Genomic DNA, 27,521 nt, shown 5'->3' on the forward strand with positions numbered 1-27,521 from the left:
TCGGCAAAAAAAGTTGGAAAACCGTACACGGCAGATCCAGTACGTTCTGCGTTCTGGCGCACCGGAGTCTGGCAAGAAGTTCCGATCGGTGTGCAGTGTTTTTCCGAGTTTGCCTTTCGTTCCTTGTGCCCTGGATGGGGTGAGAAGAGTCGTGAAAGGGTGATCCTTTTTGCACAACAGGCGACAGGGGACGGCGGCTTGTTTTATATGGGTGTTTGTGTGTTTGTGTGTGTGTACGGGCGCGCATTTTCATTCGGCTCCACGGCAGTTTTCACGGTCTTCTCTCGTACGGCACGGTAGTCGGGCGTGTGTGTATCAATAGTGTGGACCAGGTGAACACTACCAGCAGTGTATCGCATCGTGTGTGAGCTTTATACTATTAGTTCCGATGACTATCGTTATCCCGCTGGGTAGATGCAATTGTTTTCGCATCGATTAGTAAAGGGGGAACAGTTTTTTCCGACCTGCAGTGGACATAATATTAATGGTTCGGTTTTTCGTGTTGGTGTCGCGTATTCGGGCGTCCGCTTTAGTGTAGTGTGAAAGGTGCGCGCGGAATTTGTTCGGCGTTCGTTCGGTCGCCCTCTATCGATCGTGTAGAATATTTCGTGCGAATTTACTCAATTATGTAATCATCTGTTGAACGGTGCGCATCCAACAAGAACTCATCGGGTGTGGATCCATTTACATTAGTTTGGCAAGTCGATACGATACACTATTTTCCTCAATGGAGCAACCTGCATCATTAACCGGTAGCGTGTTTCCGGTACGCCCTTCGTTGGACCATTTACTCGCCATGGGCGATGACGATGAGGAGGAAGAGGAGGGGGCGGTGGTGGTGGACGAAATGAAGGAAAAGCCGGAACTTGTTCATCCAGCAAAGGATGACACAGGTGGTGGCGTAGTAACGGACCATTGTTCATCTGTCGTCGAAAACTCGGAACAGGCAACGAATGGAGAATCTGCAGCAGTGGATGACGATGATGACGATGACGGGGCTTCGGAATTGACGGAATTGCAACAACTGCCCGATACGCAACAGCCTGCCGGGACGGCCAAGGAGCAGGTAAGTTGGCAATCACTCCTCTTTCACTCACTTTTCACTGATTTTATTGAAGAAATGCCCCAAAAGCTTTAAATGCTTTTCAACTTCATGTGAACTGAGCTTTGATGTATCCGGAAGGGTTTTTTTTTCTTTTAGAAAGGCATGAAAATGAACGGATTGACTTAAAAGTGCGAACTCTAGTTCGTTCCCATGCAACAGTTTAGCGCATTCCCAACAGTCCTATTATCCTTTAAAAAAGGACTCCTGCTACAGCATCTGGAATCGGTAGATGGAGGTCCCTTTACGCCTTCTACAAAGAAAATCGATCTCCGGTACTCCGGTCACAGCATAGAGCATACCATAAAAGTTGCTGGAAATCATGCCGAGTCTCTTAGAACACCGAGTCCCGTACAAGTGGGGCTGCCATATTGCCATATGCGGCTAAATGTGTACAAGAGGCAACCAATAGTGGATATGTGGAGCATTCTTCTGGGTGGGAACGCAGGAACAGCCACGGGAAGATTGCTTTCTACTTTCGCAGTTGGTTGAACTGGGTGAAGTTTGGGTTTCGGACGGCGTTTACAGTGCAAAGTGCTTCCAGTTTTCGGAATCAAGCCCGTCCCGGAACTGAATTAAGTATGAGGAGAAGGTGGGATTATCAAGCACATTCCTTCCTGCTTCGCAAGGTTTTCTAGTGCTTACGGACCTTCCTTTGGGCTGAAGCAGGACGAAGCGTCTCTAGGGGCAACGGTGAAAAGTATTAAAGTAATATCGACCGAACAACACAACGTCGGCAGCGCGGAGGGTCAAAGGAACCCGTCGCTGAGCTTTAAGGATTCGCTCCAAGCGCCATCCAAGCTGGAAGACTTCCGCTCGCTTTTCGGTTCACTCTTTGTGCAGGAGTAAGCGTTGTGGTGCCGGTTTCACCCGTACTGTAATCAAGGTTTAATCCATCCAAGGTGTAATCAAAGTGGGGTCAGGTGACAAAGATGTTGGGTGGGGAAAGTGTAAGTCGTTTTACTACGAACTCCGCCGTGTCTCATCGGATAATCTGGCAATCTATACAATGGCGGTGGCGAAAAGATTCTACCGAGAGATGCCTTCAATGGTGATGGTCTCCGGGCACTGAAGCACCGCTATCATAATAACAATTTGTATGTGTCGCTTGCAGAGAGCGCTCTAATGAACTAATCCAGTTTTTTATTTCCTTCCAACATTTTCAAGCGTTGAAGCTAATCCACGGTGAGAAATGGTTGAACGACTGGTTGAGAATTGGTTATCTGCCGGATGTGAGTAATCGGTGAGAATGTTGAATATCTTATCAGTTACTTGTGGTTCATTTTTAGTCTCCGGAGTCTAACGAATCGATTCTTCAGAAATATTCTGCAAAGGGACAATATTGTCTGATAATATAGATCAGGTTTCTTGAAGCAAACTATCAAGGGAGATAGTATTCTTATCTGTTGATTATGTTCAATACTTGATGGAAATATTCGGTAGCGGCGTTGATCGTCACACGAAGGGACAGTCCCAAAATCCCGTCCGAACCAATCGCTCATAGTAAGGACTGACTCGGATAGGCGTGGTAAAATAACTATAGCAGGTCACAAATGGCAGCCATGTGACTTAGTAGGTCATTATATCAAGAAGAAGAAGAAGATTCAAGGCATTTCTAAAAAGATGTTGTGTCGTTTTTTTTATAAATTGCATTTATTTTCTGTATATTTTCCTTACAAATATCAATAATTTAAACATACCATGGCAAGTAATCCAATTCAGACAAGAGAGGCGATCAATTGTAACACTAGGACCACAGTGTCACACGTCACACAGTTTCACGCGTCATACATTCAATATTCGTTTCACGCAGTGTAGCGAGGTATAAAGAAAAAATGGGAAAATGTAAATAAATACGGAATGACCTGTGGCGCTGCGTGTTCGACTGCGAAGATAAGGACCACTTGTAACGTTACCGAGTCTTCTGAGGTCTTTTACCTTTTCTGTCCTTCGGTGCATTTCTACTTCGCCGTTCGAAGCCCTCGACGCTATTACCACGCTTTAACACCGTTTCCGTTTGATCCATTTGCGGCTTGGGTGTTTCTTTGCCCGAGCCGAAAAACTCGCTTTAGATTTCGTAAAAACACGTGTTTGTAGTTGTTTGGTGTTGGTTTTACACATCGCACGGAGGATGAGCGGTGGCCTGGATGCGATTTGCTGTTAACTGGATGCCCTCGGGGTGTTTGGGACACTGTGTATAAGAGGTTTAGCTGCGATAAAATGAACCCTGCTATCGGAGAATACCGATTGACAGGCAAACATGCCGATTTGTACCAGCAGTATGCCACACCTCTAGCAGTATCACAAAGGTAAGAGGTGCACCTTTCGTGAGAAAAGTGTATCGATTGGGTTAGAAAGATGAAAACCTTGTCTCCAGTTGGATATATCGCTGTCACCAAATATTGACCATCCCGTGGTACTGTTGAAAACGCAACGTATTTGCTTTAATACCACTGCTTATCCACTCTTTTTTTGTATTTTAGTCTGACCACGCCTAAGCTATGGAGCCGAAACACTTGATGTGATACTCAAACAACGGATAAAAATGCAACCTGAACGGGTGGCTTGAAAAAAACGAGCGAGGAATCGGAATACGTCGCCATGTGATTTACAAACAAGAAAGTACGAAATGTAAAATTCCCCGTCGTTCCCGAAGGGGACGTATTTTAGCAACTTGTTGATGCATGGCACTTGAAACACCGTAATGCACTTGCGTCCAGTGGAGGTCGGTGAGATAATTGAGGGTCATGGAACTCCTCAGTTTCCGTACAGTTTTGTGGAGAAAGTGAGAAAGTTGAAGCTTGGCGGGGGCTGCACCGTGCAGGATGGGGTTTGTTGGAGCGAAACTCACTGGCGAAGGTGCTTTATGGCTTGCCATGTTTGCGTTGCCCATTGAGACGTTCAACTTTACTCATTGGGTGGAAGATCTCCAGTCCGGGGTAGTTTAGATGCTTACGTTAGAGGTATCTCTTCTTACTAGCTTTGCATATTTTAGGGGTGTAATGTTATTAATAACTTTGAATACTGTAAGGCGAATGAATATGTACATGTATAACAGTTGCATTTACTAATTTTATATACCTTTTTGGGATATTGTTAATGATTTGTAATCCACTCGTAAACAATCTGTTCGAGATGTAAGCGTTTGTTTCATTGTGCGAGTCAATCTAAAACCCAAATAGCATAAGTTGTTGGCGTGGTTAACCCACGTTTGGTAGCGTTTTATTTCTGTTTCAGGTGGTTTATTTATGGATGGTGGTGGATTTATTAGCGACCGTTTCCTACAGGATCTTGCTATTGATTTATGAACGGTTGTTGGTTCCCCAATACCTTTTAAATATTTTACGCCATGTATCTCTTTTGGAGCATTATAAAGAATACATTCTTCATCCCTTTCGGTCGTGCTAAAGATTCCCCACAGTCAAAAGGTCAATTCCACCTCCAGTTTAGGGAGCTGACTTGTTGATTTGTCAGATATGAGCAAGACCACAACAATAAAGTTCGGATTGCGTGGGTTCTTTCGTGCGCCAGTGTGCGGAGCATGTGCCGCCTGTTAAGAGACATATTTATGTTTAAATTAGAATAACAAAGATCAGATGAACGAAAAGCAAACGATCGATAAAACGACTAATATGGTACGATCGAACCATCTGTGGATCGAAATTAATAGCGACGTGTGAGTTCTTCCACGTACCATTTCAATTTCATTAGCATTTATTTATGAAAAATATGACACTTTAAATATGGCAACTAACGATCGTAACGATCTGAGGCTATTATAAAATAATCGTACACCTTCCTTTTTCATTTTTGTTGGGAGTTTCAAGATTTTTTTTTTAATTCTCAAGGAAATTGTCGCGCCCGCTTTAACTGCGTGCCACCAAGATGCTGTGGCTTTCTCGAGTTTCTTTACAGTTGCATTTGTCCTACGAAGGGAAAAAACGCCGACAAACTCGCGGATGGAATTTGGGAGATTTCTCCGAAAAATGATCTTCCCCGTATCGTTACTGTCTGTTCAAAGAAACGAATAAATTGTTGTTTACATCCTTTTGGGGCCTTTCTTCTGCTCTTCCATCATTTTTTCTCTGTTTCTCGCCGTACAAGTGTGTTTTCTTACTTTGGTTATCTGCCTTTTGGTACGGAATGCTGTGTGCGGTAGGTTGACGGTGATTTCTTTTCTCTGGTTCAGCTTAAACCCGGGTTGTTTATTATGCACGCAACATTTTGTCGCCCTTTTTACGCTTCCGCTCGTTGGCGCGAACATCAAACATAATAATCTAATTGTGACCACATGTTTACCGCTTCCATGAAAGGAGAGCAGCCTTGTTATCGTTTTATGATGGATGTCTTTCTTGGGTGATTGAATTTTTGGAGCTTTACCGATTGTGGGTGAAACGTGTTTCTGATAATACTATTCAGTGGTTTGGCTAGACATATACTGCTCAGTAATCTGTGATATTCAGTTACTGCAGGTCTTTCCGGATTTCTGGGAGGTATCTAAGCTTATCTGGAGAAGTCTTTTTTAATTAATGAAATTAATATGAACTCTGCTTCTGTCGGTCTATTAAGATATTAAAATAGCGAATGCGATTCCATTCTCATCAATCATGCGGTGCTACCATTTTATTGGAGTTGCTTTTAATTAAATGCTGAATGATAAGATCCACCATCTCTGGGCTACCGTTAAGCCTGCCCCGAACAGAAGCAGTGCGCCGTGTTGTTCCATATTCCCACACACAACAAGACGGTGATAAAAATAAACGGTCAAACATAAGAAATGGGCGCGTTCTTCGACGTGAAACCTTCGCAGACATATCGCCACGAGAAGCGTATCATATTGTCTACAACTTGTTCTCGTTCTATTGTTATTGCAGCTCGTTAACTACTTTCCTGATCGATCGGGACGAAAGGGAATGTCGTGAGGGCACAGACCTACAGACACATTGCGCAACAGAAACTGAAGGAAAAATCGCTTATCACCGGAACACCATCGCTGTCCGCAGCAAATCAGACGTTGCTGTGTCCGCAGCCGTAAACGTTGCCGTGTTTGTCGCTGTTTTATAAGTGCACGGATGGAGCACGAGAGTGTTCCACAAGCCAGAGGGAAAAGCGGGACAGATAAGCAGTGGAGTATCGGAGTACGATTTGAGTAACGATTCGCTTCGAGTCATATCGAATCAATCGGTGAGATGGCAATTTTCAAAGGGTTTCGGATGATCGGACCGTGTTTACGTTCTCCTATCAAGGGAGTGTTTCCCAAAGGGGGGGTGACCACCGATCGTGATTGTTCATCGCAAACCGTCCCCCAAAAAAAACCGAGGTCACATTCGATGCATGATGTTGACCTTCTGCGTCTTTGGGGTTCAATTTCTTCGAAGATAGATGCACTTTCTTACCGGCCTCGGTTCGTGGTAGCCTTTGACCCCTTGGTGGACCCTAGAGAAAATCTTTTCCCTGACCGGCGTGAAGTTTTCTGCTTCTACCGCACGGGAACTGTTCAATTTTTGGACATCTGGAATGCTCCAATCCCTTCACCATCGACGGCTCCACGTGTCTGTATTATTTCTTGTCCACGTGTTTTTTCTTTGGTCTTCTTCTCCCGCTAGTCTGATGCTGTTCTACGCTAGAAAAGAGACTTTTTTCATACCGCCTGCGGGTTCTGTTTCGCTGACGGTTCGTTAGTGTCCATTGCTCCGAATGGAACGGACCAACCAGCACAACCGTACCGGAACGGATAGTTTTCTTTCTCGGTGCCGTCTAGAAGACGCTCTGCTTAGGCGTCCTCACGCGAGCGTGTCGACGTTCGTGAGATGCATTTGTGACAACAGGAAAGCTTGTAAGGAAATGGAATTTCAAGTAGCATTGTCTGGGCCAAGAGAAGGGTGTGGGTATGGGGTCAGAGGTATATGAAGCAGGTCGACAGGGGAGGCCCTTTTGATGGCGCTTTCGGGGTGGGATTCTGTGAGAAGGAACAGTCGTAATGTCTACTTCTAGCACCCGGTAGCCAGTATGAGGATGATCCTTTTCCTTGTGGAAATGCATTACCAAAACTTATTTTGGTTTGTTCAAGCTGACCTACTGTTGTGTCTCACTTCCTGTTAAATGCATTCAGAAAACAACTAACGTTTGCTGCAATATTTAAAGCTTGATTGCTAAGGGACCCGAAGCGTTTTTTGTACGTACGCAAAATCTATTTCAATAGCTTCTATTAGACAAGTTTAACTACACGATGGGACTCGAAAAATTTCCATCTCATAAGAATTCATCCTTACCATTTGCGTAATTTGAAACTGATATGCAAATCAGTCTTCCTGCTGCTTACTCACCTATCTACGCCAATGGTTCCTCCTAAAGCATTACGTTCGTTCGCTTTCTAATTAACCAAAATGGCTAATTAAAACCGCCCCCTATTTTCATTTAAAGATCCTTTAACAATAGTCGTTGTATCTTTTTTTTTTTTAAACAGCCCTATTGAATATGATCCATCCAGACTCCGCACGCTACTTGCTACTGTGCCGCGTTCTTGGTGTTTTGTAAAAATTGTTCCATTTTCCCATTTCCGAAGCGTTTGTGTTCATGCCCCGTTTCTACCCACGGATCATTATTTCGCATCCTGAGTATGGAATTTTCCAGCAAAGTTGAGAAAACTTTTTTTTTTTGGATATGCTTGTAAAGCACAAAAAAGGAAAGAAACGATTCTAACGCAAATATCTGAACGAAGAAAATAATGGGTTTTTGCTACGGAGTCGGAGTGCAAATTATGACTTGGCACAAGAAAAAGAAGCTGTACACAGCGAATGCGAATGAATGTTTTACATTATTCATCTTTCTTCAGCATAACGTGATTGCAAGCGCCCGTTAAGAGAAGAGGGTTGATTTTTTTTTCGTCTACTTTGCGCGGATTGTGCAACATATTTTCATTCTTCTGGGGGGAACTGGCCACTCTAAAGAGCGTATCTGGTTTTAGGTCAACGAAGGTGGCAGCTTAATGTTCCTTCATTCCTTACAACCTATGCATTATATTGTTATGTTGCAGGATTGTTCTGAATATTTTGTATGTTGAAAAAGGTGAAAAATTACTTGAAAGACCTAGAAATTCCTAACATTCTAAAAGCAATTTCCTAAAATCCGTTCGTTGTACTAAAATTGTACTAAAAAGAATTTAATGGCAAAATTCCACTCCAAACCTCAGGCATCACTCTTGGGCAATGCAGGAAGGTTTATAACACCTGCCGGATTTGTTTATTTCTCTGATTATGCATGTATCACTTGCCTCCTCTCTAGAGTCCACTTTAAAATAGCTTGTCCAGCTCCAGCTAACAAATGTCGCGGCACAAGCAGTTGACAGACGTTTGGGGTCAAACGTGTACCGCTCTCTCGTGTCGCTTCGCCCGTTTGTTGAACAAACAGATTATCATGCTTCATTCAGGCGAGATCTTTCTACAGCTTCTGTGCGTCCGTTCCCCATTTTGGGTGTGGGCATCCGTATCTGAACAGATCGATCTCTGACGATGATGCTGATGGTGGTCTCGTTTCCAGAAATTCTTTAGGTTGAATTTTACTTCTTACTTGCCACAGGCGAGCAGTGCATTCTCTTCTTTTACCACAGGAAACCACCATTCGGCTTGCTTTTGATTATTTTTCTCTTAACAAAACCTCACGACGGGTGCTAATGAGCTTAAAATTAGCTTCATCTAATCAATGCCTGGTGGCTGCCGATGTCTGGTGTGCCTTTCATGGCGTGTGGCAATAAAAGCACGATCTGGACTTGGATTGTAGGTTGTTTATTACGTTCGAACATTCGTCAGCACTGAGATCCTTTGGTATGAAGTAACATGTTGTATAACGTCTTTAGCAATGTTCGAATGATCACCTATCGAATATATCAAAGTCGATCTAAAGAAACTTGTTATTTTCCTTTAAAAAGTTCTAACTTTAGCTTCATCTTTCTTTGAAGTTCTTCACGAAGACGACATCCAAAATGCAAGAGTGAAGTCCATAAAAATGGTCAATAACTATAAACCAACTGTAACTTCCTTTTACAGACGATCGGTAAAGGAAACAAAAACAAAACAATGAAAAATGATTGAACCTGTTACTGATATCCACCGTCTTCCAGTATGCGGCCGAGAAGCATGTTAATGTGCAAGTGCAGAAAAATTGGTGTCATAAAACGCGGAAAGCGTCGTGTGGTGTGGTTTGCTCGTACTCAGCAAGGAGATAACGGAACGAAAGTAACAAGCACCAACGCTAACCGTGTGCAGTCGTATGTCGTAACTTTCATTTATGCGTACTTTCTTCCCACCGTAGGTAATTGTGGCAGGAAACCGATACTTGCGCCGTCTTCCCTACGCTACCCTTGATTGCAGTACGGTTATAGTTTCCCCATTGTGCAAGTGGTTCGATTCCCGGGCAGTACTTTTAAGGCAAGATCATCATCACTCCCGACACCACAGACAGACTCCCTGAGAGGCAGTATTAAATGAAACGATTACCGCTGAAGAAGACGAACCCATCAGAGCGCAAGAAAAACGAGAAATGCCCACCGAAAGGTTTTCGGTACGAAAATGGTAATTTTGCGTTGCTTAATACCATACAATTATTTCCAATTACGTGCCGTTTTTGCAGTGTGCCTCTTCGTGGCACAAGTATCCTTGCAAAAGGTACGCCGTGTGCAGAACGAGAAGAAGCTCGATTCTGATTGTTGGGAAGGGCGTGATGAAGGTAATATACTTTCATCGAAGGCCGTCCTTCCCGTTGGCAATTGGAGCGGGTTTTCCCTACACCCTGGTCGTGATGCCAAAGCCCTCGAGCCTAGTTGACTGATTATATTGATTTGCTTCGTACGACGACCGGCCCGATCGGTCTGTCAAGTGTCTGCGGAGTTGAAATATGATGGCAAAAATCGCCATTCAACGACATCCGGTTTGTAACAGGCTACAATCGTCCTTGAAGCAGGATAAACGGACAGCAGCAGGTCGCCCACACTATTTAGTTGGCTGAGGTCATATTGTGCAAAAGAATGTATGAGTAATTGTAATCGTTCTCATATGATCGCTTGATGGAGTTGCACATGAATTAAATTTGTAAATTTAAAGTAAAGTGCAGACAAAGAACCTATGTAGAATTGCTAAGATCTAAGGAATTTAGTATCGTTTGATTATTTCGTTACAAATGTTAGATTATGGTACAATTTATTATAATTTAAACTCCACTGACATTTTTATCAAAATTTATTCCAAAATATCAATATCTAATTATAACAATTCTCACATTCAAATGCTGATACAAATATTTAAACTGTATGTACAGTATACTGAACTTTATGTCGAGCACTGTAACTTCAGTGCGGTAAATGCAGCAAGGCACGCGTAACCGTCCAACTCTGCTCAAGCTTTTAAGATGAGATCAGAGCCCAGAAATATCCAAGTCTCCTGCTCCGTCTGTCACCATGTTCCACCTGATCCGCAGGAAGGTGGTCTTTTATTGCTGATTTGCAAAGCTTGATCATGTTCGCAGGCTTCCACTGGAGCCACCTCTGCTCACCACGAGGAACAAGTTCCTGGAACAGGTTCTGCGGATGGTGCAGGCTGCTGCGGTCACATTCTAAGCTTGCAAATGTTTCCAGTGTACGGGGGCATGTTGCAGTCACGGTAGCTTCCATCCATACCACCCCCGGTGGAGATTGACCGAACGATGATTTAGTGATCGACTTCTTATGATCTTGCGGGAATGTGCACCGACAACGCCGGCTAAGATGCTGCCAAGCGGTACAAGATAAGTTGATGATTTCTTGCCACCTCGTGGTGTGCCTCGCTGGCGAACGATCCGCTTCGGTGTGGCGGCGCCGTCCGTGCATCTTTTTAACACCATTTAGGGCGAAACGGTGCAAAAGCGTTGGGGGATAGAAACTAAGTGCGCTGATGCACGCGGTATGCAAATGTATGGTGTGTTACGTTTGATGGCGACCGAGAGTTCATTGAATGCAGATTGCGCATTGTGTTGCTGTGGGTAGCGCGGCCATGTCGGTGCAGCTTTGCATAATTGGCACTGATCGAACATGATCGATGGTTGTTGTGTGTGATTTGTTGGTTTTGGCATTGGCGAGGATGTCACAATCGCGGCGCGACATCATCGGCGATTGCTAGATGGTAATTCGCTACGAGTGGCACTGAAAGACACACTGGTCAGGTCGTGTAATCGAGAGTGATATTTGCTAATGACCGATGCAACATGAACGAAGATCTGAAGAGAAAATATTGATCACGAGAGAGCAGTTGAAGAGATGGTGATCTCATGATAGTTGTGAAGATTGAAGCACTGTTGTAGTGTAAATGAGAGCAATGAATAGTTAGGATACTACATTAGACTGAATAATTCATAAATAATAATAATATAATAATATAATAATAATAGAGTAATAGAATAATAGAGTAGAATAATAAATAATAGAGTGAATAATTCTTCCTCAACTAAAAATCTAAAATTCGTTACTCTAACCCTGCAAAACTATTCTTCCTCCGGATGAAATGCACAACCAATTGGAATAGTAATATCGAAAAATCGCGGGGTAAACCCTCAACGTTGTAGTGCCACGAAGAAGAAGATATTGAAACACAAAATCGCTGATCTTTAATTCAAACAAATCAACACGTTGAATGGAACATTTGCCAAAGTAATGGCAGACTGCTAAAATGGATACTAAAGAGCCCTAGAATTAAAAGTTAATTGCATCAGCATGGAAACCTCTTATTAAACCTTCGGTGATGGTTTGCTATATTTATTTGTTATTTAATTCCTACTGCTTGTGTCAACATCAATATTAATTCGACAAGGCATGACGGATGACGCAAACCGGCTGTTGTTCGATAAATTGCGCCTAGGATTCCTTGGGCTCGCGCTGTATCATTTTGGGGTTGACTGTACGCTGTGAGGACCCCGCAAGGACGAGCCGATCGGGAGTGCCCTTTAATTTTCCCATAACTTGGTCGCATAAATCTTTCACCCGACAGCGAGGGTTCATACACTTTGGTGTGGGTCTTGGGCCGGGAGGGCGATGATGAAAATAAAGTATCAACAAGCTGTGTTCCGTTTTGGTTGCTGGTTTGTTTTCGTTTTCCTTAAACGAATGGTTAAGGAATTGTTTTCGTTTGCTCGAATGAAGGATTCTCTTCTTTCGAAGGAGGTTTTGAATTTTTTATGGCATAGTGAGCACAGGCGCACCGTATTTCGGGTCTGTTTATTGGCCCCAAAAGTTTATTTTTTTCCCCGTTTTGTTTTGTTTCGTTTTGGGTACGTTTTCCACGATACGTCGACGAATTTGAGACTGATGTGCGGGTGTGACCTTGCTACACGGAGAAGAAAAGAGTACCAAATCCTTGATATTAAACATCAACGGAGAAGTTTAGACCGGGGAGGATGCCAGTAGAGAGGATGAATTCTGAAACAACGGTTAGCGTACAAAGGGACAATCTAACTGGGTGAAGAATCGGTGTGCATCTCCATAATTTATGATCGTCCTTTTCCTGGTCAATACCCGCCAGCAAAGGTAATGGGACACATAAAAGCGATAGGTATTTCTAGCAGAAATGGATAGGTTTCGAAACAAGCTTCGTTGGTAAAAATGTTGTCTAGTGATTAAGTCGACAAATGGTCAATGGTTGCTCTGTAATGCTACAGGCAAATAAAAACAGGAATATACGGCGTGTAATTGGGGATAACGTAATGATGGTTCTGATAGATCCTGATTCATTGATTTATTGCAGCTGGATCTGGCTCCAGCAGGTCGTTGATCGTTACTACCGTTTTGTGGGTAACGTACGACATTCGTCCGGGGACATTCGATTAGATTATTACGCCCTGATATGGGTCCATTAACAGATCATCGAATCTTGGGTTTCTCTTTGTTAGGGTTGTTACCTGAGGATAAACTAACAAGTCTCTTCGTTCGGAACTATAGCCCTGAAGTATAGTAGAAAGTAAGGCGCCTAGGTAAAAGTGCTTCGGATTTCCGGTCACGATCAGTCAATTCCCACGCGGCTATAATCTGTCCGGTGTTGTGTGTTCATGTACCCGGGTCATGAAGAATATTTTGGACAAATTGGGAAAGTTTTCGTGACTAGAGCCACCTAACTCTGGAATGCAGACACATACCAAAGCCAAAGATATTTACTAACATTCTTCAAAACAAAAGTAACTACAGGACTACAGGACAGGCATGGTGTCGATACATGTACTTATCACTTTCATGATGAAAAGATTAATTCTGCCCTAATCGCCGAAGATTACGCTCCAGATGAATAGCAAGAATTGGCATCTATTTTGCACATATTAAACCCCTGCTTAACTGCATCCGTCGGTGAGAACACACATTGTCCGTGAAGTTGACCTGAAAAAAAGCGTTGATGTTTATGGTCTCGTTGCATTTTAAAACGTGCTTATGCTTCCATACCTTGAGCAGTACGGAACTTGGCTGCCAGTATTTTAGATGATGCATTGGCCGAGACACTACGTGAGTTCGTTTGGTGGACGGTGTGGAGACTAGACGTTCAGCTATTGAAATGAGCGAGAGGATGCAAACGAATGAAGGAACCTTATTCATGCTACATTCGCATTTTCGCTAAATAGGAATCGTTATTGCTCAATCTGCGATGCTCAGCTGGTACAGAATCGCCGATGGAAGGTTTGAGTTACGGCGCTTCGTACGCTAACCCACTGACCGTGTCGGAGATTCGTGTTCGTCCGCGAAGGGTACAGTACGATCCAGGAGGGAAGGCAATAGTACTGCAACGTTCCCAGCAGCACAGCACAACGGCAGTTGAAATTAATTATCCAGCCTGCTCGAATACAACAAACGTTCCGTAATGTGTCGAGCGAGAGCTCCTACGACAGTGGCGCCACTGTCTGTGCCGCTCAGCCGAATGATGACGTTCATTTGACGTATCGCCGAAGGAAAATGTCCATTTATGGTACAAATACTAGGGCAGTTGATGGTTGGTTCGGGAATGCTGGAGCCAACTCGAGGGAACGGTTCGTTTGCGAAGGTGGATGAAACGATGGAATGAATCGATGGAAGCTTAAGTAGCTGACAGTGTGTAGGTAAGCCCAAACGAAACGAAAGGATCGATTTGATAGGTTATGTTTTGCGATAAATGGTGCCTAGATAGAGGTGAGGTCTGCACACCGGCGCGAGTGCGTTTGTTTGCGCATAAAAAAGCAATCAGCAATGTTAATGATTTAAACCATTTTGTTGTAGAACGGTACAGGGACAGTGAGGGAAGCTTTCGGAATCTATTCGATCGCTGGTTAGTAACGGGCTAGTGAACTGTCAAGCAGTGAACATAACCTTCAATTGTACGACGCCTCGCACGTTTCTTACAAGAAGTACCAAATAAAGGCGCATATTCGGAAAGTCCGACACAACAAGCTGTTTGGCATTAAAAGTAAGACACATCGGAAGTATGCTCTGCTCTCACCCCTAACACGATGCTTATCGGTTCAATTAGTGTAGAGTAAGAATGGGTACGCGCACCTTTAAAAGTGTCGCTGTTGGGTTTCTTCACCGCTGCTGGCCGACAAAGACTCGATTCAAGATACCATTGGTAGGCCAACGTTAAGGCCGGTACTCATGTTTGAAGTGAGTCATCGTAGTACGATGGGTCTCCCGGACGGGAAGTGCATAATTTCCGCGAATTACTGCAGTCAGTGACCGGTTTTTTTTATATATTTCTGAACGTTTTACCCGTCGCAGTATGAATAGTGAGGCGCAAATGCTGCAGCTGGCGTGCGCCATCCGTGGTCGGTCTGGCCCCGACAAGAATCACCCATTCATGAATGAACATTGTGCGAAAGGGTAGAATTGTGCCGCAAGACGTTAAGGGAGTATCATGATGAGCATACTTGCATGATGAGTCATGTCTTTAGGCCTTGACTTCTATGTGTGGCTTACGTTCGATAGACTACACCAAGAGAGAGAGAGAGAGAAAAGATTTAGAAGCTCAAATGGAAAGTTGTGGATTAAAATGTTGCCGTAAAATGCCGTTTTGCTTTAATTTATTCTTACTTTAGTATTCTCTTTACCGAGGCTAAGAAACGAAGCCATCAATTAAAAAAAAAATAGTTGGATAATTATGTTTCTTACCACATCAATAAGAGTTGTTATCCAACTGTATTACGATCTTCTACATACGCCACAAAACAAACCGTTCGGACAGCGTGTCACAATTATGAGTTGTTCGCTTATTACCTTCTTATCCATCAAATCTTTCCCTTACTGCTGTTGTTGTTTTACTGTTTGTACATCAATTTTTGCTGCTTGTTCGTGATGGGTAAATATTTCATGTTTGTGATGATGATTTCCTTGTACACCCTTCGGGTTACTCTCGTTTTGCTCGTAAACACATACACCGGGAATGGTAATAATCTTCACCGTAACTCACCATGCTTTTCTGTTTCCTCTCGCGTTTCGTCCCTTGTGTGGTACGATAGCGCCCTCGGGGTACGGTAGCGCCGAATTCTCTGTGGCGTAGGCTGTTGCTGTTGGAATGGAGTATTTTTATTTGTTGGTAAGGCAAAAACCATACTCGCGATGAAACGATCGGTTGAACGCACTTCGTGCCACATTTTAAGGTGCCCTTAGGGAAGACATAATCAAAAAAAAAAAGGTAAAAAGAAATGCTCGATCAGACCGTTCATTGCGTACCGATCGTAAATCAGCTACTTATAGTTAATCACTTCTCTCGAAAAGGACACCAAAAATCCATAAGCGTAAATTATCGGTTCGCTTTATGCGTTTCGCGTCATGATTCGTAACGACCAGCCGGTGGATTTGTGGCAGCCCTGCGAAAGCGAAGTGACGACCTTACGCCGCTTTTATTTTCCTTCGCAATGGGAGCAAATTCCACCAAATCTATGCCACTAAATCGTGAACGACATTGCGGCCAGTGTACGATAGCGAAAGGATGATCTGGAAGGTGGGGAAACTTAGTACTAGCAGGAGCAGCAGCAGCAGTAAGAAAATGGCCCAGGTTGATACAATGTGTGTATTTGTGGATGATGCATGGTCGTAGAAAATGGACGCTGGGTGTCCGATTTTTCCGACACGGCGAATCGAGTTTCACCACCGTGGAACGGTATAAAGAATTGGAAGGCAATTGTTGTTGCAAATTTGATCGAACGATCGATACAGGCTGCTTCAGTGTATTCGCGTTTATTCGTCCTTGCCCACGATATGCGCGATGTTTTGCTGCTTTTGTGAGGTTTTTCATAACATGCATATAGTTGGAGGTCCGAGTGACCCTAATTAAAAACATTGACGAATGTGCTAGTTCTATCGTGAGCATAACATGAATATCAACTAATTTCTTCCAATTAGCACAGCACAGTTACTGCATTGCGGCGTTATTCATAGGGACATGGATGTCCGTTTGTAGTGCAATTTCGTGGAAATAGATTCGAACCGGATATGTTCATATGTTATCCGTTCCGTTTTGATACAGTACTGGGTACAGTTCATATTCTACGATTCTAGGAATAAGAGTAAAGTGCAGTGAACAAGTATTTCCAACAATTTTAACCCATTAATTTATCATTTATTATTAATTTTCATTTCACTTCTCTAACACTTTAATCGGATCTCAAAGTTGGCTTTAAGTGTTAAAATAAACCACTCACCGTTATTACCGCCATCTGTTGCAAACCAGTATGAACTATTTATGGTCTAATTTAAAAGGATATGTTCAACTTATCTTAAAATCATGGGAAAATAACCATTTAATTATACGATCTAATAACCCTGAAGTAAATTAGCAATATTCTTGGTTTAAAAGTTGTTTATTTTAAACTTTATTAAAATCTTAATTGACAAATGAAATGTTCAATTAGGCTTTCAGCTAGGTTCCGTCTTTTGTCTGATTCCGTTTTAAGATAGTGTGGTAAATTAGTCAACAGCTATTATCAAATGTGCTGCTCAACTTTCATAGACAAACTTCACCATAGCTCTTGCTTTCGTGAGGTTGACTTTGTGGATGACTGGACTGAAAATTGATTTTAAATGAACACTCCCCAACCCCAAAGATCACCGAAAGCCTCTTCGCAAAACCGATGTCAATATTTTACCACTCCATTTCCTTCGGCCCGCCGACAGCATAAGCCTTGATGGAAATGAGCTTGAGCATCAACTGCCAAAGTTAAACTTTTCCTCATTCCCAACAAACGAACACCGGTCGATTTGTCTGTACAAAAGTCGGCAAATCGAACAACTTTGCTAAATTACCAACATCAAGCGGGCCGGATGCAGCGAAGCAGTGTGTTTCGACAATTTCCCGCGGGCCATTTCCACGGGTGTCATTGTGCCATTTGTTGTCGGTGTTTGCTTGTACGGTGTTGTTGATAATTTGCCAAACGAAAGGATTGCCTGCAAGGCGTGAAGGCGATAGGGTAGGCAAAAGTTATGTACGTCGGGAGCCCTTCCTTCAAAGGGTGAGAAAATGCCTTCGAGTGTATAGTTTTTCGGTGGAAATTGTTACCACTCCGTTACCTGTGCGCTGGGAAAGTTGTGCAAGAAAGTTTATTATCCCGGCAGCTTTCTTTGGGCAAGTTTTCCACACAAAACTTGCTCCTTAAAGAGGGTTTGAAGGATTAAATCCATTAATGGTGGCTAGTGTGCGGTGTGGTAAGTGTAGGAAATTTTGCCATTTGCTACAACTCAGTGCAAAGAGTGTTAAACTGAGTGTCACTTTTCCGACAATCCCCTTTTGCAGGGCTCCATATTGAAACGATAATCACGTCGCAGCAGTTGGCTTTCGCGAGTGGAGTTTTTTTCCTCGGTTCATTTTTGTCCAGCTTGTCCCAAATGACCAATAAAAATGTGTCCTCTAACGGGAAGGGCAATGAGTTTTGCACCAAAAAACAGGACGTTAAAGCGAATGTGTGTCTGTGTGTGTTTAATTGGATGGAAAAGTGGACAAACGAAAGTGCACGTGCTCAATTCCTGTACTTCCCGTGCTTGTCGGCGGCTGTACAAACCCTTAACATCCTCCTACCGTGGATAGCTGTTAATGGCAATGTTTTCCCAACTGCTGGGTGTAATTTTTCCACCGTTCCAGAAAACCCCCAAAATGACCGTACGAAGCACCATACGGTGCACGGAAACAATTCACGCGCAGTGGCACAACAACCGCAAAGTGGCCATAAAACGTACCGTAGCGAGTGGGAAAATTCATGCATTTTCGTGGCGCTTTTCCACGCAACGGATATGTTTGTATGTTGTGTTGCGCTGTACCCGGAAGACACTGGTGCGTTTCATTCGCGGGGGGCACTTCAATTTGTTGGGTTTGTTTTATCCCGAATGCCGTATAAATACGATCCTTTGGATTGGTCAACAATAGACACACGCTCACAAGGACATTAAGGGACAAGGTTTGGCTTCAACTCTTTCTCCCGGAAAACCGAAGCGAAAAAGGCTTACAGAAGCATATTCTCTAATTCCAGGACGCACTGGCAGCGATTACTGTCTAATGTCACGCAGAAAAGATTACCAGTTCTTCGTATCACTGACCCACAGTACACTTCCGGGTCGTACAATTCGTGTCCAGCAGTTCGTGCGTTTGCGTGGTAGAAAATGGTAGGCATTGTGATGAATTATTAATTAACCGCCGAAAAAGCAACCACACCGAACGCAAAGGACAGTTGTTCGTTCTTTCCGTTTTGGGCCCGCGTTTTGTCATCATTAATGGCGAATTTTCATTCGTCCACTTTGGTTGAGATGGGCATTTTTATCCACTGGGCTACACTGAGCTCTAGCTGTTTACAGGCTCCATTTTTTGTTTTGTTCTGTTCCGCAAGCTTTAAACTTTTACCGTTCGCGTGAATGCGTTTTTCGGCTCCCATTATGGTGCCCCATCGCAATTGACCTGTTTTTATTTTTTGCGCGTTTTTTGCGTTTGGCCACATTATAATTGCTGTTTGGAGAGTTTTATAAATTGCTAAATTATTGGTGTTGGAGTTTAAAAAGGCATTTAGCAGAAAGGCGAAAGAGGTTCTAGAAATTATGGAAATATGTTGCCGTTGAATGCAAATGGTTCCCTATTCAACCCTTTTTTCAGCGGATTTATACTATTTAAATGGATAGTGAGTTGTTATTCGCTTTGAAAGATTAAAAAAGGACAATTAGAACCATTTTATTTGCGGTGAACTTAGGCTGGAGGTGCATTAAGACTTTGTAATAAGTGGTTCACTTTTCGATGTTAGATATTTTTAGAATGTATACAAAACACTTCAATTGAACTATTCCCACTCTGGCAGTATTTTCCAAACAACTATTTCTGGGAAACATTATTTTCTTGAGCATGCAACCTTAAACTGATCCTTTTCTGGATCTTTTTACATTGCCGCTATGAGGAAACACCATAAATATCTACATGGTACATGGTTTCGAACCTATTCACGAATTTATGAGTTGTGTTTTTTACACAACGGCCCATCGAAATCTGACACCCAGAAGAAGGCTTCGCCTCAAATGAGCTGCACACCCACCAGCACTTGACCATCGAAGGACGAAGAAAAGTGGCGTTACACTTGGCCAGAGAACTTGTTGAACCGTTCAAGGCCGCTTGCGGAGGGTGTGGTTCGAGTGTAGTTTGCGCCATTGTGGAGGTCTTGCTTCGTGAGCCCTTGAGCCCTAGAAGATGAGACGTGCTGATGGACGAGTTCCAAACACCGCGAGATGATAGTTTCAAGTTGTGCGTCTGTTCGTAGTTGTGTTCGTTTAGTTTTGAAAAGGTTTCGCCTACGGGGTAACCAAATCACTTGCCAAAGTTACACTATTGCTTATACATTTCTCATTCAAATTCAACACCAACACAGGGAAGAAAAAAAAATCGATGAACGGTTGAATGTGTTTGCGGTAAGAATGAAATCAAAACCACATTTCGTAACCGAAATCCCTAACAGGGATCATCTCTCTGACTCGGACTGAATGTTTTATGGTGCAAAATTAGCGTAAACCGTTCGTTCGTGATAAGAAGCCCTGGAATGAGTAGAGAAGCAACCGCAGCACCACGACGATACGCTCAATTTCCTATTCCTGTGCTTGCAAATATGTTTAGTTTTCTTGTTAGATTTTCGCTCGTTTGTAGCACGAAAACTCGGTGCCAGATTATTTCACGAAATCGAGTTGCGCAACGCAAATGGAAACGGGGATGAAATAAGGTTTCGCATCGCTACGGGTAGGTTCTTCTGGAGGTCCGTCCTGCAGATGATTTATGCAGCGAAACCAGCCAAGCAAGCAACGAAACATCAAGCATCATCAGCAATCCAGCAAGCGCTGGTAGTTATTTGTGGGTTTTGCTACGGTAAATGTGAGGTTAGGAACATTCGAACTGAGTTCATGTGAGTCTTGGCACAAAAAAAAAAAAACAGGAACTGTGGCACATTGCGGCACGTAGAAGTCCATGTTGTTCCGGTAAGCCATAAAATGGAGTAACATTTGTCTTGAGCCAAACCACACCGCATCATCTGCACTCTCCCATGGGGTCACGGGGTTATGGAGTAGGAAGAAGACGAATGGTAGGAAATTTGTCTAGGTAAGGTGTTTTGTGCTTTGTGTTTTATTTAATCTTTTTTTTTTGCTGTGCACTCCTGCTTGAACCACGCGAATTTCCCACCCTCCAGTAGTCGACCAGAAGGATTACGCTTAATCTCGCCCCCTTTACTGGGGGAACTGGACCTGGCTCGTTGACCGTGGAAAGTTACTGAGCGTTTGCTCCTTGTACGAAGCTTTCCACTAATCCGTGAACCTTGCCGGTGGCAAGCCAGATGTGAGACATTCCTGTCGATAAGGCACGTCCGCTCATTCGCTCATTCACATGCCTTTGCACGTAGCATGGATGAAGGTATCCGCTATTTGGGTCATTGGGTTGATTTGTAACCAAACATTATGAATGCGGTTCTAGATGGTTACTTCCGTACCAGACCAGGGTATAGGGTTGGATTTTGGGTTGGGAAAATCGTCAGCAAAATTTGTGGTGCATTCGACGCTCCGAACATCGCCAATTAACACACCGTGTACGGAATGGAAGAACGCAATTATCCGTCACACTGGACTGTGGAGAACAAAGGGTCTGTTTATTCTGCCTCATTTAGCCAAAATCGTTTTATTGGAACGTTCACGTTTTCCTTTATCATTGCGGTTGTTAGAAAATTGAAAATGGCGTCCAAATTTAACCGTACTGTGTTTATGGTTTAAAACATTTCAACCGACTCTTCCAAACGAAGCCAACACTTCACTCCTTGGGAAGAGCTAAACAAAACAACAACAAAATCGTTTAACAGTTGTCGGTGGTCACAGCCTATTCTCGGTGTGGAGCGTCATAAAAATCTCATCGAACGTCTGACCCTTGTTCGGGAATGGGCCTGCACACACGGATCAGGAAAAAGGGCCATCGTTACCAACGTCGTCGTTGTGGCGTAAACATAAAAATGAAGTGTTTTCAGGTTGTTGATGTTTCTGGGACCTATTCTGGGAAAGGAATTGAAGCGATCGCTGACGTACGGCAGCGAGTGCGAGGCGATTAGGCACCAAGAATGGCATATGGTAATGGCGCACACAGCGCATTTGAAGGCTAAATGTGTTAGACTTTTAAAAGGAAAGGTAAACGGTCTCACAAGTGGTTTAGTTAAGTTGGTTTTAGGCTGATATTGCCACTCCCAATTTACGTTAGGTAAAGTTTGAATTAGTTAAATCAGTTATATAATTGCGTTTCTTATGTATTTCTGTTTTAATGCACTGTTCAATACCTTTTAACATCCGTACATTGAGTTGTACAAGATTTTCGTTTTTATTTTCTAAATTAACTTTATTGATGCATCTCAACATCCGGAGCGGAACTAACCGCGCCAAGAAATCTAATGAGCGGATGAGTAAACACGAACAGAAAATTAGCCATGATTGATGAGATTGCAATTAAATCCGCGAGATGACGCCTGTGTGAATGGAGTAGCAAGCCAAACCCCTGTTTCTCACGCAAATTCAACTAAGATGGCAATAGCGTGGTGGAAAGTCATCTCCAATACCGAGCTGACGGCCACATTGCGATAAATATTCATCATCCATTGGATTGCATTCTTTGCCCGGATTCAGCGGCCGCTTCTGTTGTTCGACGAATAATGGCGTAACGGACGCGCCATCTCCTGTGACCTGAGACGTGAAAATCCTTGAGAATTTCTAAACAGGCTTATTTTGCTGTCCATTTCTTTCCCTTCCTGCGGTGGTCAATGGGGAAAGTGATTGTGCGTTTTAGCGCGTACAGTAGCTGTGGACCCTCTCATCACGAGCGCCGTGACAGCTATAATCGCTAATCACGCCACGGCGCTGTTGTTAGTCCGGGGCGAAGGATAAAATCTCATTTATCGAGAACAGCGTGGGGAATAAAATGTAATTTTCCTTTGAAACGCTTTGAAGCACGAAAGGTTCGCGCCGCTGCATTATGGATGACGAAGGGAATTATTCTTGCTAAACATCAAAGCTCATAGCATTGCATTTATCTGGTCGGAAGTGGTCAACATTTCATCGAGGGGAAGATTTTCTTAACTTTATTAATTTATTATCTATTTTTATGGAAAATAATTTATTATATTCTTATTAAAAGCAAATACTTTAGCTATGATTTTGATATTTCACAATCATTGCTGTATCGGACATTTGTCAATTTGGCCAAGAAGTCTTAAAATAGTACAGCAAACATCCTATTACTATTTACGACATTTTAAACGATCTACAACCATGTTTAAGGTGCACCGAACGATCACAAGTTGCAGTTGGCCTAGTTTTCCGTTTCTTTGATCAATCGGTCCTCGCATCGTACCGTTCCTTTCTTGGAACCTCCATTTAGAACTGTACTGTGTCTGTGTTTTTATGTTATACTGCGTTCGTAAATGTTCGGTTCTACAACACCTAAAATGGGTATTACGGTTTTTATTGGACCAAGCACATTAGTCAGAAGCGAACCAAATCCAGATCAGAAGCACAAAGGAATCATGCTTAATGGGATTCCATTCCCAATCAACTACCCATAAAACAATGCTCCCTGTCAGCAAACCGGGCGTGTATAACGTCTGGTGGACAAAAAACTTGACACATGACATGTTTTTGTTTAAATTTCTTGCTGTCTTCCTTTGCGTTCACTAGTTTTTTTTACAGTGTTGTTGAAAAGGTTTTTATGTTTATTCTTTGCGGGAACAAATTCGAATCAAAGGCACGAAGAGGCGACGCGTGGAGATTTATTTCGACCGGCGTCCCTGCGACCGAATTCTCGGAGTGCCTCAAATCCCTTGGACGTATCTTCTCGTAGTTTATAGCGTCTTCACGCTGCTTCATGTCTCTTTTCTGATTTGTGGTTCCCATTTTTGGTAATACACCGCATCCCGGAATCGGTCCGATTGCAAATGATGCCGTTTTGGCCGCTGTCGGCGTTTGGTTGTTTGAAATAGGAGAAATGCCCAGCTAGTGCGGTAAAAAGCCGTTTTCGGAGCGGTGCAGAAGGGTCAGTTTTGCATTCTGCACATGTGAGCAACACATTGTGGGTTAGAATATTTATATTTAAGGGCGGACATTGGGAAAAACCTTCGTTGTGTTCCATCACACGTTGGATAATGTAAATAATACTTGAATTGTTAAAGGGAACATAATTGTTTTAAATACATTAATCTTAAAGAAAAGTGTTTGTTTTTAAATTTTTTAAATAAACGAAAGTTTATTGTCATGGAAGGACATTGCTAGAAAACTTTGAATTTTCTTTCTTAAAGCAGTCACAACCACGCGGTCACAATTGTTGCACATTCACGCGCCCGGTCACGTGCTGCGCGATAGTGTTTATGATTCCACTTTTTATTCTCAACTCGCTCGCTTCAACACGCATAAAATCGAGCACCATATTCAGCGTCACCGTGACCGAGGGGAAGAGAAGGAATAGGTTCGTAGATAAAGTCAAACGACCCGCATATCATTTCCACGATTTTTTCACACCCACTTGCCCTCAGCTGGAAATAACCCGTTTTCCCCCGCGCGGTCTTCCGTATAAAATTATATCATCATCTGATCCGATGGCAGATACCCAACGCACGGACGGTAGACCAGCAGCAGTGAATTGCTTTTCCTCGCGTGGAATACCAATTTTTCTAAATTAGCCAAACTTTCCAAACCCGATTCTTCATGGCGAGAGTATGGAGGGTGCCTTGCTGCACTGACATGCGGGGGTGGCATTTGATTAAGTCCGCTGGGTAATCATCACCGTTTGCCAGTGCCTTCGGGAGGCATATGTGAGCCAATGTTCTGTCAGTTTCAGCGCAGCGGATACTCTGCTGCCAATGATGACTTTTCAATTTCAACGCAACCCCGGTGGTGTATTTTCGCTTCCAACATGCGACGAGCATGAGATCAATTGAAAAAAAGAGAGGAGAATCTCATTCAAAAGCAGCAGTTTGTGACTGTCTGCAGTGGAAAAGGATCTTCAGTGGAAAAGGAACGGGGAAGTCCCCCGCTTGGAAGCGAGCAGGAAAAACCCGTGGGTATGTGGCTACTGGTGCAAACGGTACTGTTTGTGACGATTGACACGTGACTGGAGTCTGGAATGAATTAGGAAACGGTTGGGCATCGACGAAAAAAGGTGGTGCATGGGACGAGAAATTAAATAATAAAAAATAAATGCATCAAGCGCGCTGGATGTATACGTTTTATGATGATGGTGGTGTGAAAAACGTTTTCAATGTGTCTTTCGATTTTTCAAGAAGGGTTTTGAAGGGTTCTATGGGACCCTCGAGACCCTCCTGGAAAACTTGAACTCATTTAAAATTTTATGGTTAATTTTTATGGAACAATTGAAATGAATGCGACCGTGAAAGGCCTTGAAATGTGTCCTTGAAAATAAAAATAATGATCTTATTTTAGTTTTAGCATAATTTTAAAACATTTTAATATCGTGTATCGAACATTCAACTATCGAATACTCTTTATTACACCTGAAAAAATGATACACCGAATTGTTGTTAGTAACTATTATACTGTTCTCAAATGTTCACTGAATGTGACACAGAACTAATAATGTGATTTTTCTCTCCTAAGGTAAACAATTCTGACATTCATTATCCTTTTAAAATGGTTTAATTGTATTTTGTGGTTCACCGCAAAGCTTAAAAACGATTCCTCCAGAAACAATGTTACACGATAATTCAGACTCTGAAGGGATGAAGTAAAAAATGAAACCGCAAATCGGTGGCAAGTAAAGACAAAATAAACATCCAGGGAGAAACAAATGACTGATGTTACGAAAGGGATGATCGTTTATAGCGCAAAAAGTGAAACAATAAAAAAATGACAGGCTGTCTTAAACTTGCCTCATGAAAACGGTTGAAAAAAAAGCCAGGACAAGATGCGCTCTTTTTTGTCATACATGAGATAACAGATCATGAAATTGGTTGGACAAAGCAAAGGGATGCTCCGGTATAGCTTCAATGGAAAAGAAATTGAGAGAAACAATGCCGGAATTTTATTTAACCGTTGTTTTTTTTTAAGTGCAATTTGTAGAAGCTTTGCTTTTTATGTGCCATTTGCTAAACGATCGTACATCAGTGGAGCCGAATGTTGTCGTAATTCGGGAATCTCCTGCATCTCTGTACGGTTGGTATCAATTGTTTCAAATGTGGTTTCGTTTTGCGTCCGGAGTTGAACCTTTATTGACGCATTACCGAATGCAATCATGATTATTGTTCATCCTTTTTAGGGATTTTTGATTATATTTTGAGTTAAAATTTGTATTATTCAATGGAATGGATTTTTTTGTGAAAACATGAAGCTTTTATCAGGTGTATGACACGAAAAACTTATAGAACTATTTTTTATGTTGATTGAACGTCTTTTATGGAACAAATGAGCACAATTTCGAGTATTCTAAAATCAATTTAATTTATTATTTATATTTATCTTTTTATTATTCTAATTTTGCATATGAACATAGGCTTCCAAAGGTTTAAAATCTAATTGGACAGCGATTGCTTTTCCTTTTTCCGTACTCCCTATTTTTGCTTTCAGTCCCCCTGCAGAATATTTCTGCCGGCATCTTCAAACGAAACTTGTTTCCAGTTAATTGAACTAACTAACTTCGTTGTTATGATGGTCACCGGAAGCAAATATTGAACCAACGTCGGCGGAGACTATTTACCCTCCTTTAGGGAGACTGCACCATTCCATTCGGACAATTGAAATGCTGGGCCCCATACTCTTGAGAGGCGTTTGGTAGATGATGGAGTTGATTTAAGCAAATTTATATGCAATTACAAAATAAGTCGTTACATTATTCTATCAAATGATGCTTCATTTGGTGAAGCAAATGCTTGAGAGAATGAAAAAAAAAAAAATTATGTCCAATGGTTTATTTGTAACCCTTTTTGCCACGAGTGCAGTTTCGTGACATTCTGCAGCACCAGCAATTGAATTGCGTTCTTGTCACGACACGATGGCAGATGGAACTTTTTCAAGTTCACGCCCGAGCTCTTTCCATCGGAAGAGTCGCGATGCCCATGATTGGTTTGCCAAACACAAACCGTACCATTTTCCTTGTGCCGTGATACCGCCGCTCGGTAAGATTCATCGTCAACTAGCTAGCCCACTTGGACAGTGGCAAGCAAGTAAAATGCAAAACGGTAGCAACACCACGAACCAGCAGAAAATTGAATTAATTAATTTAATTAAAATCAATTGCGAATCGTAACTGTGCGGCACGTTTTGCGGAAAATGTAAAGCACTGTTCCCTTTCCCTGTAATTGTAAGGTCTTTTGTTTAATCGTACTTCTGGTTACGTTTAACCGCGTTTAAAGGGTATTTTGTCTGTTACAAAATTAAGTGTGCCATATCAAAACTTTTGCCAGTTTCACTGTTATGTCGACAGCGGGAGTTTTTGTATTTGGTTCTAAATTCTCACTTATCATTATCGTTGTTTGTTTATATTTTTAGTGGCTTGAGTGGAATCAAGTGCGTCAAGATTGAATGTAAAAAAGGGGATTGCCAAACGCGTGCGTCGCATTTAATGCCATTTTCGCACCTTGAGTTCGGTCATGTATGTGCCCAGAATGTTAAGCACTTCCTTACACGCTATCGTGCTATTTCGGAGTGATTCAGCACGAGGCACGCAATCCGCAACCTTACCAACACGTCAGGCCGTCACTTGCGAACTACAGTGCAGCATAGCGGAGAGCCCACTTCACATACGCTGTTCAACCGATTTCATTATGATCATGAGTTAGGATTAATTCAATATTTCATTCAAATACGTTGAGGGTGGTCATTGCGTATCAATGCCTGCTGTCGGCTATAAATCAGTATTGAGTGAATGTTTGCCACCCAAGTGCGGGACATTTCGCTACAGAG

General features: G+C 42.6%; 1 protein-coding gene across 1 annotated transcript in view; it reads left to right on the forward strand.

The window, feature by feature from the left end:
* Nucleotides 1–727: 727 nt before the first annotated feature.
* The window catches only part of LOC128711389 (breast cancer anti-estrogen resistance protein 1), a 108,018-nt gene continuing 81,224 nt past the window's right edge, over nucleotides 728–27,521 (forward strand). The window contains exon 1 of the mRNA XM_053806258.1: nucleotides 728–1,066. Coding sequence (XP_053662233.1) covers nucleotides 728–1,066 — 339 coding nt within the window. The remainder of the gene's footprint in view (nucleotides 1,067–27,521) is intronic.

The sequence above is a fragment of the Anopheles marshallii genome, chromosome 3, assembly GCF_943734725.1.
Source record: "Anopheles marshallii chromosome 3, idAnoMarsDA_429_01, whole genome shotgun sequence".
Taxonomy (NCBI): domain Eukaryota; kingdom Metazoa; phylum Arthropoda; class Insecta; order Diptera; family Culicidae; genus Anopheles; species Anopheles marshallii.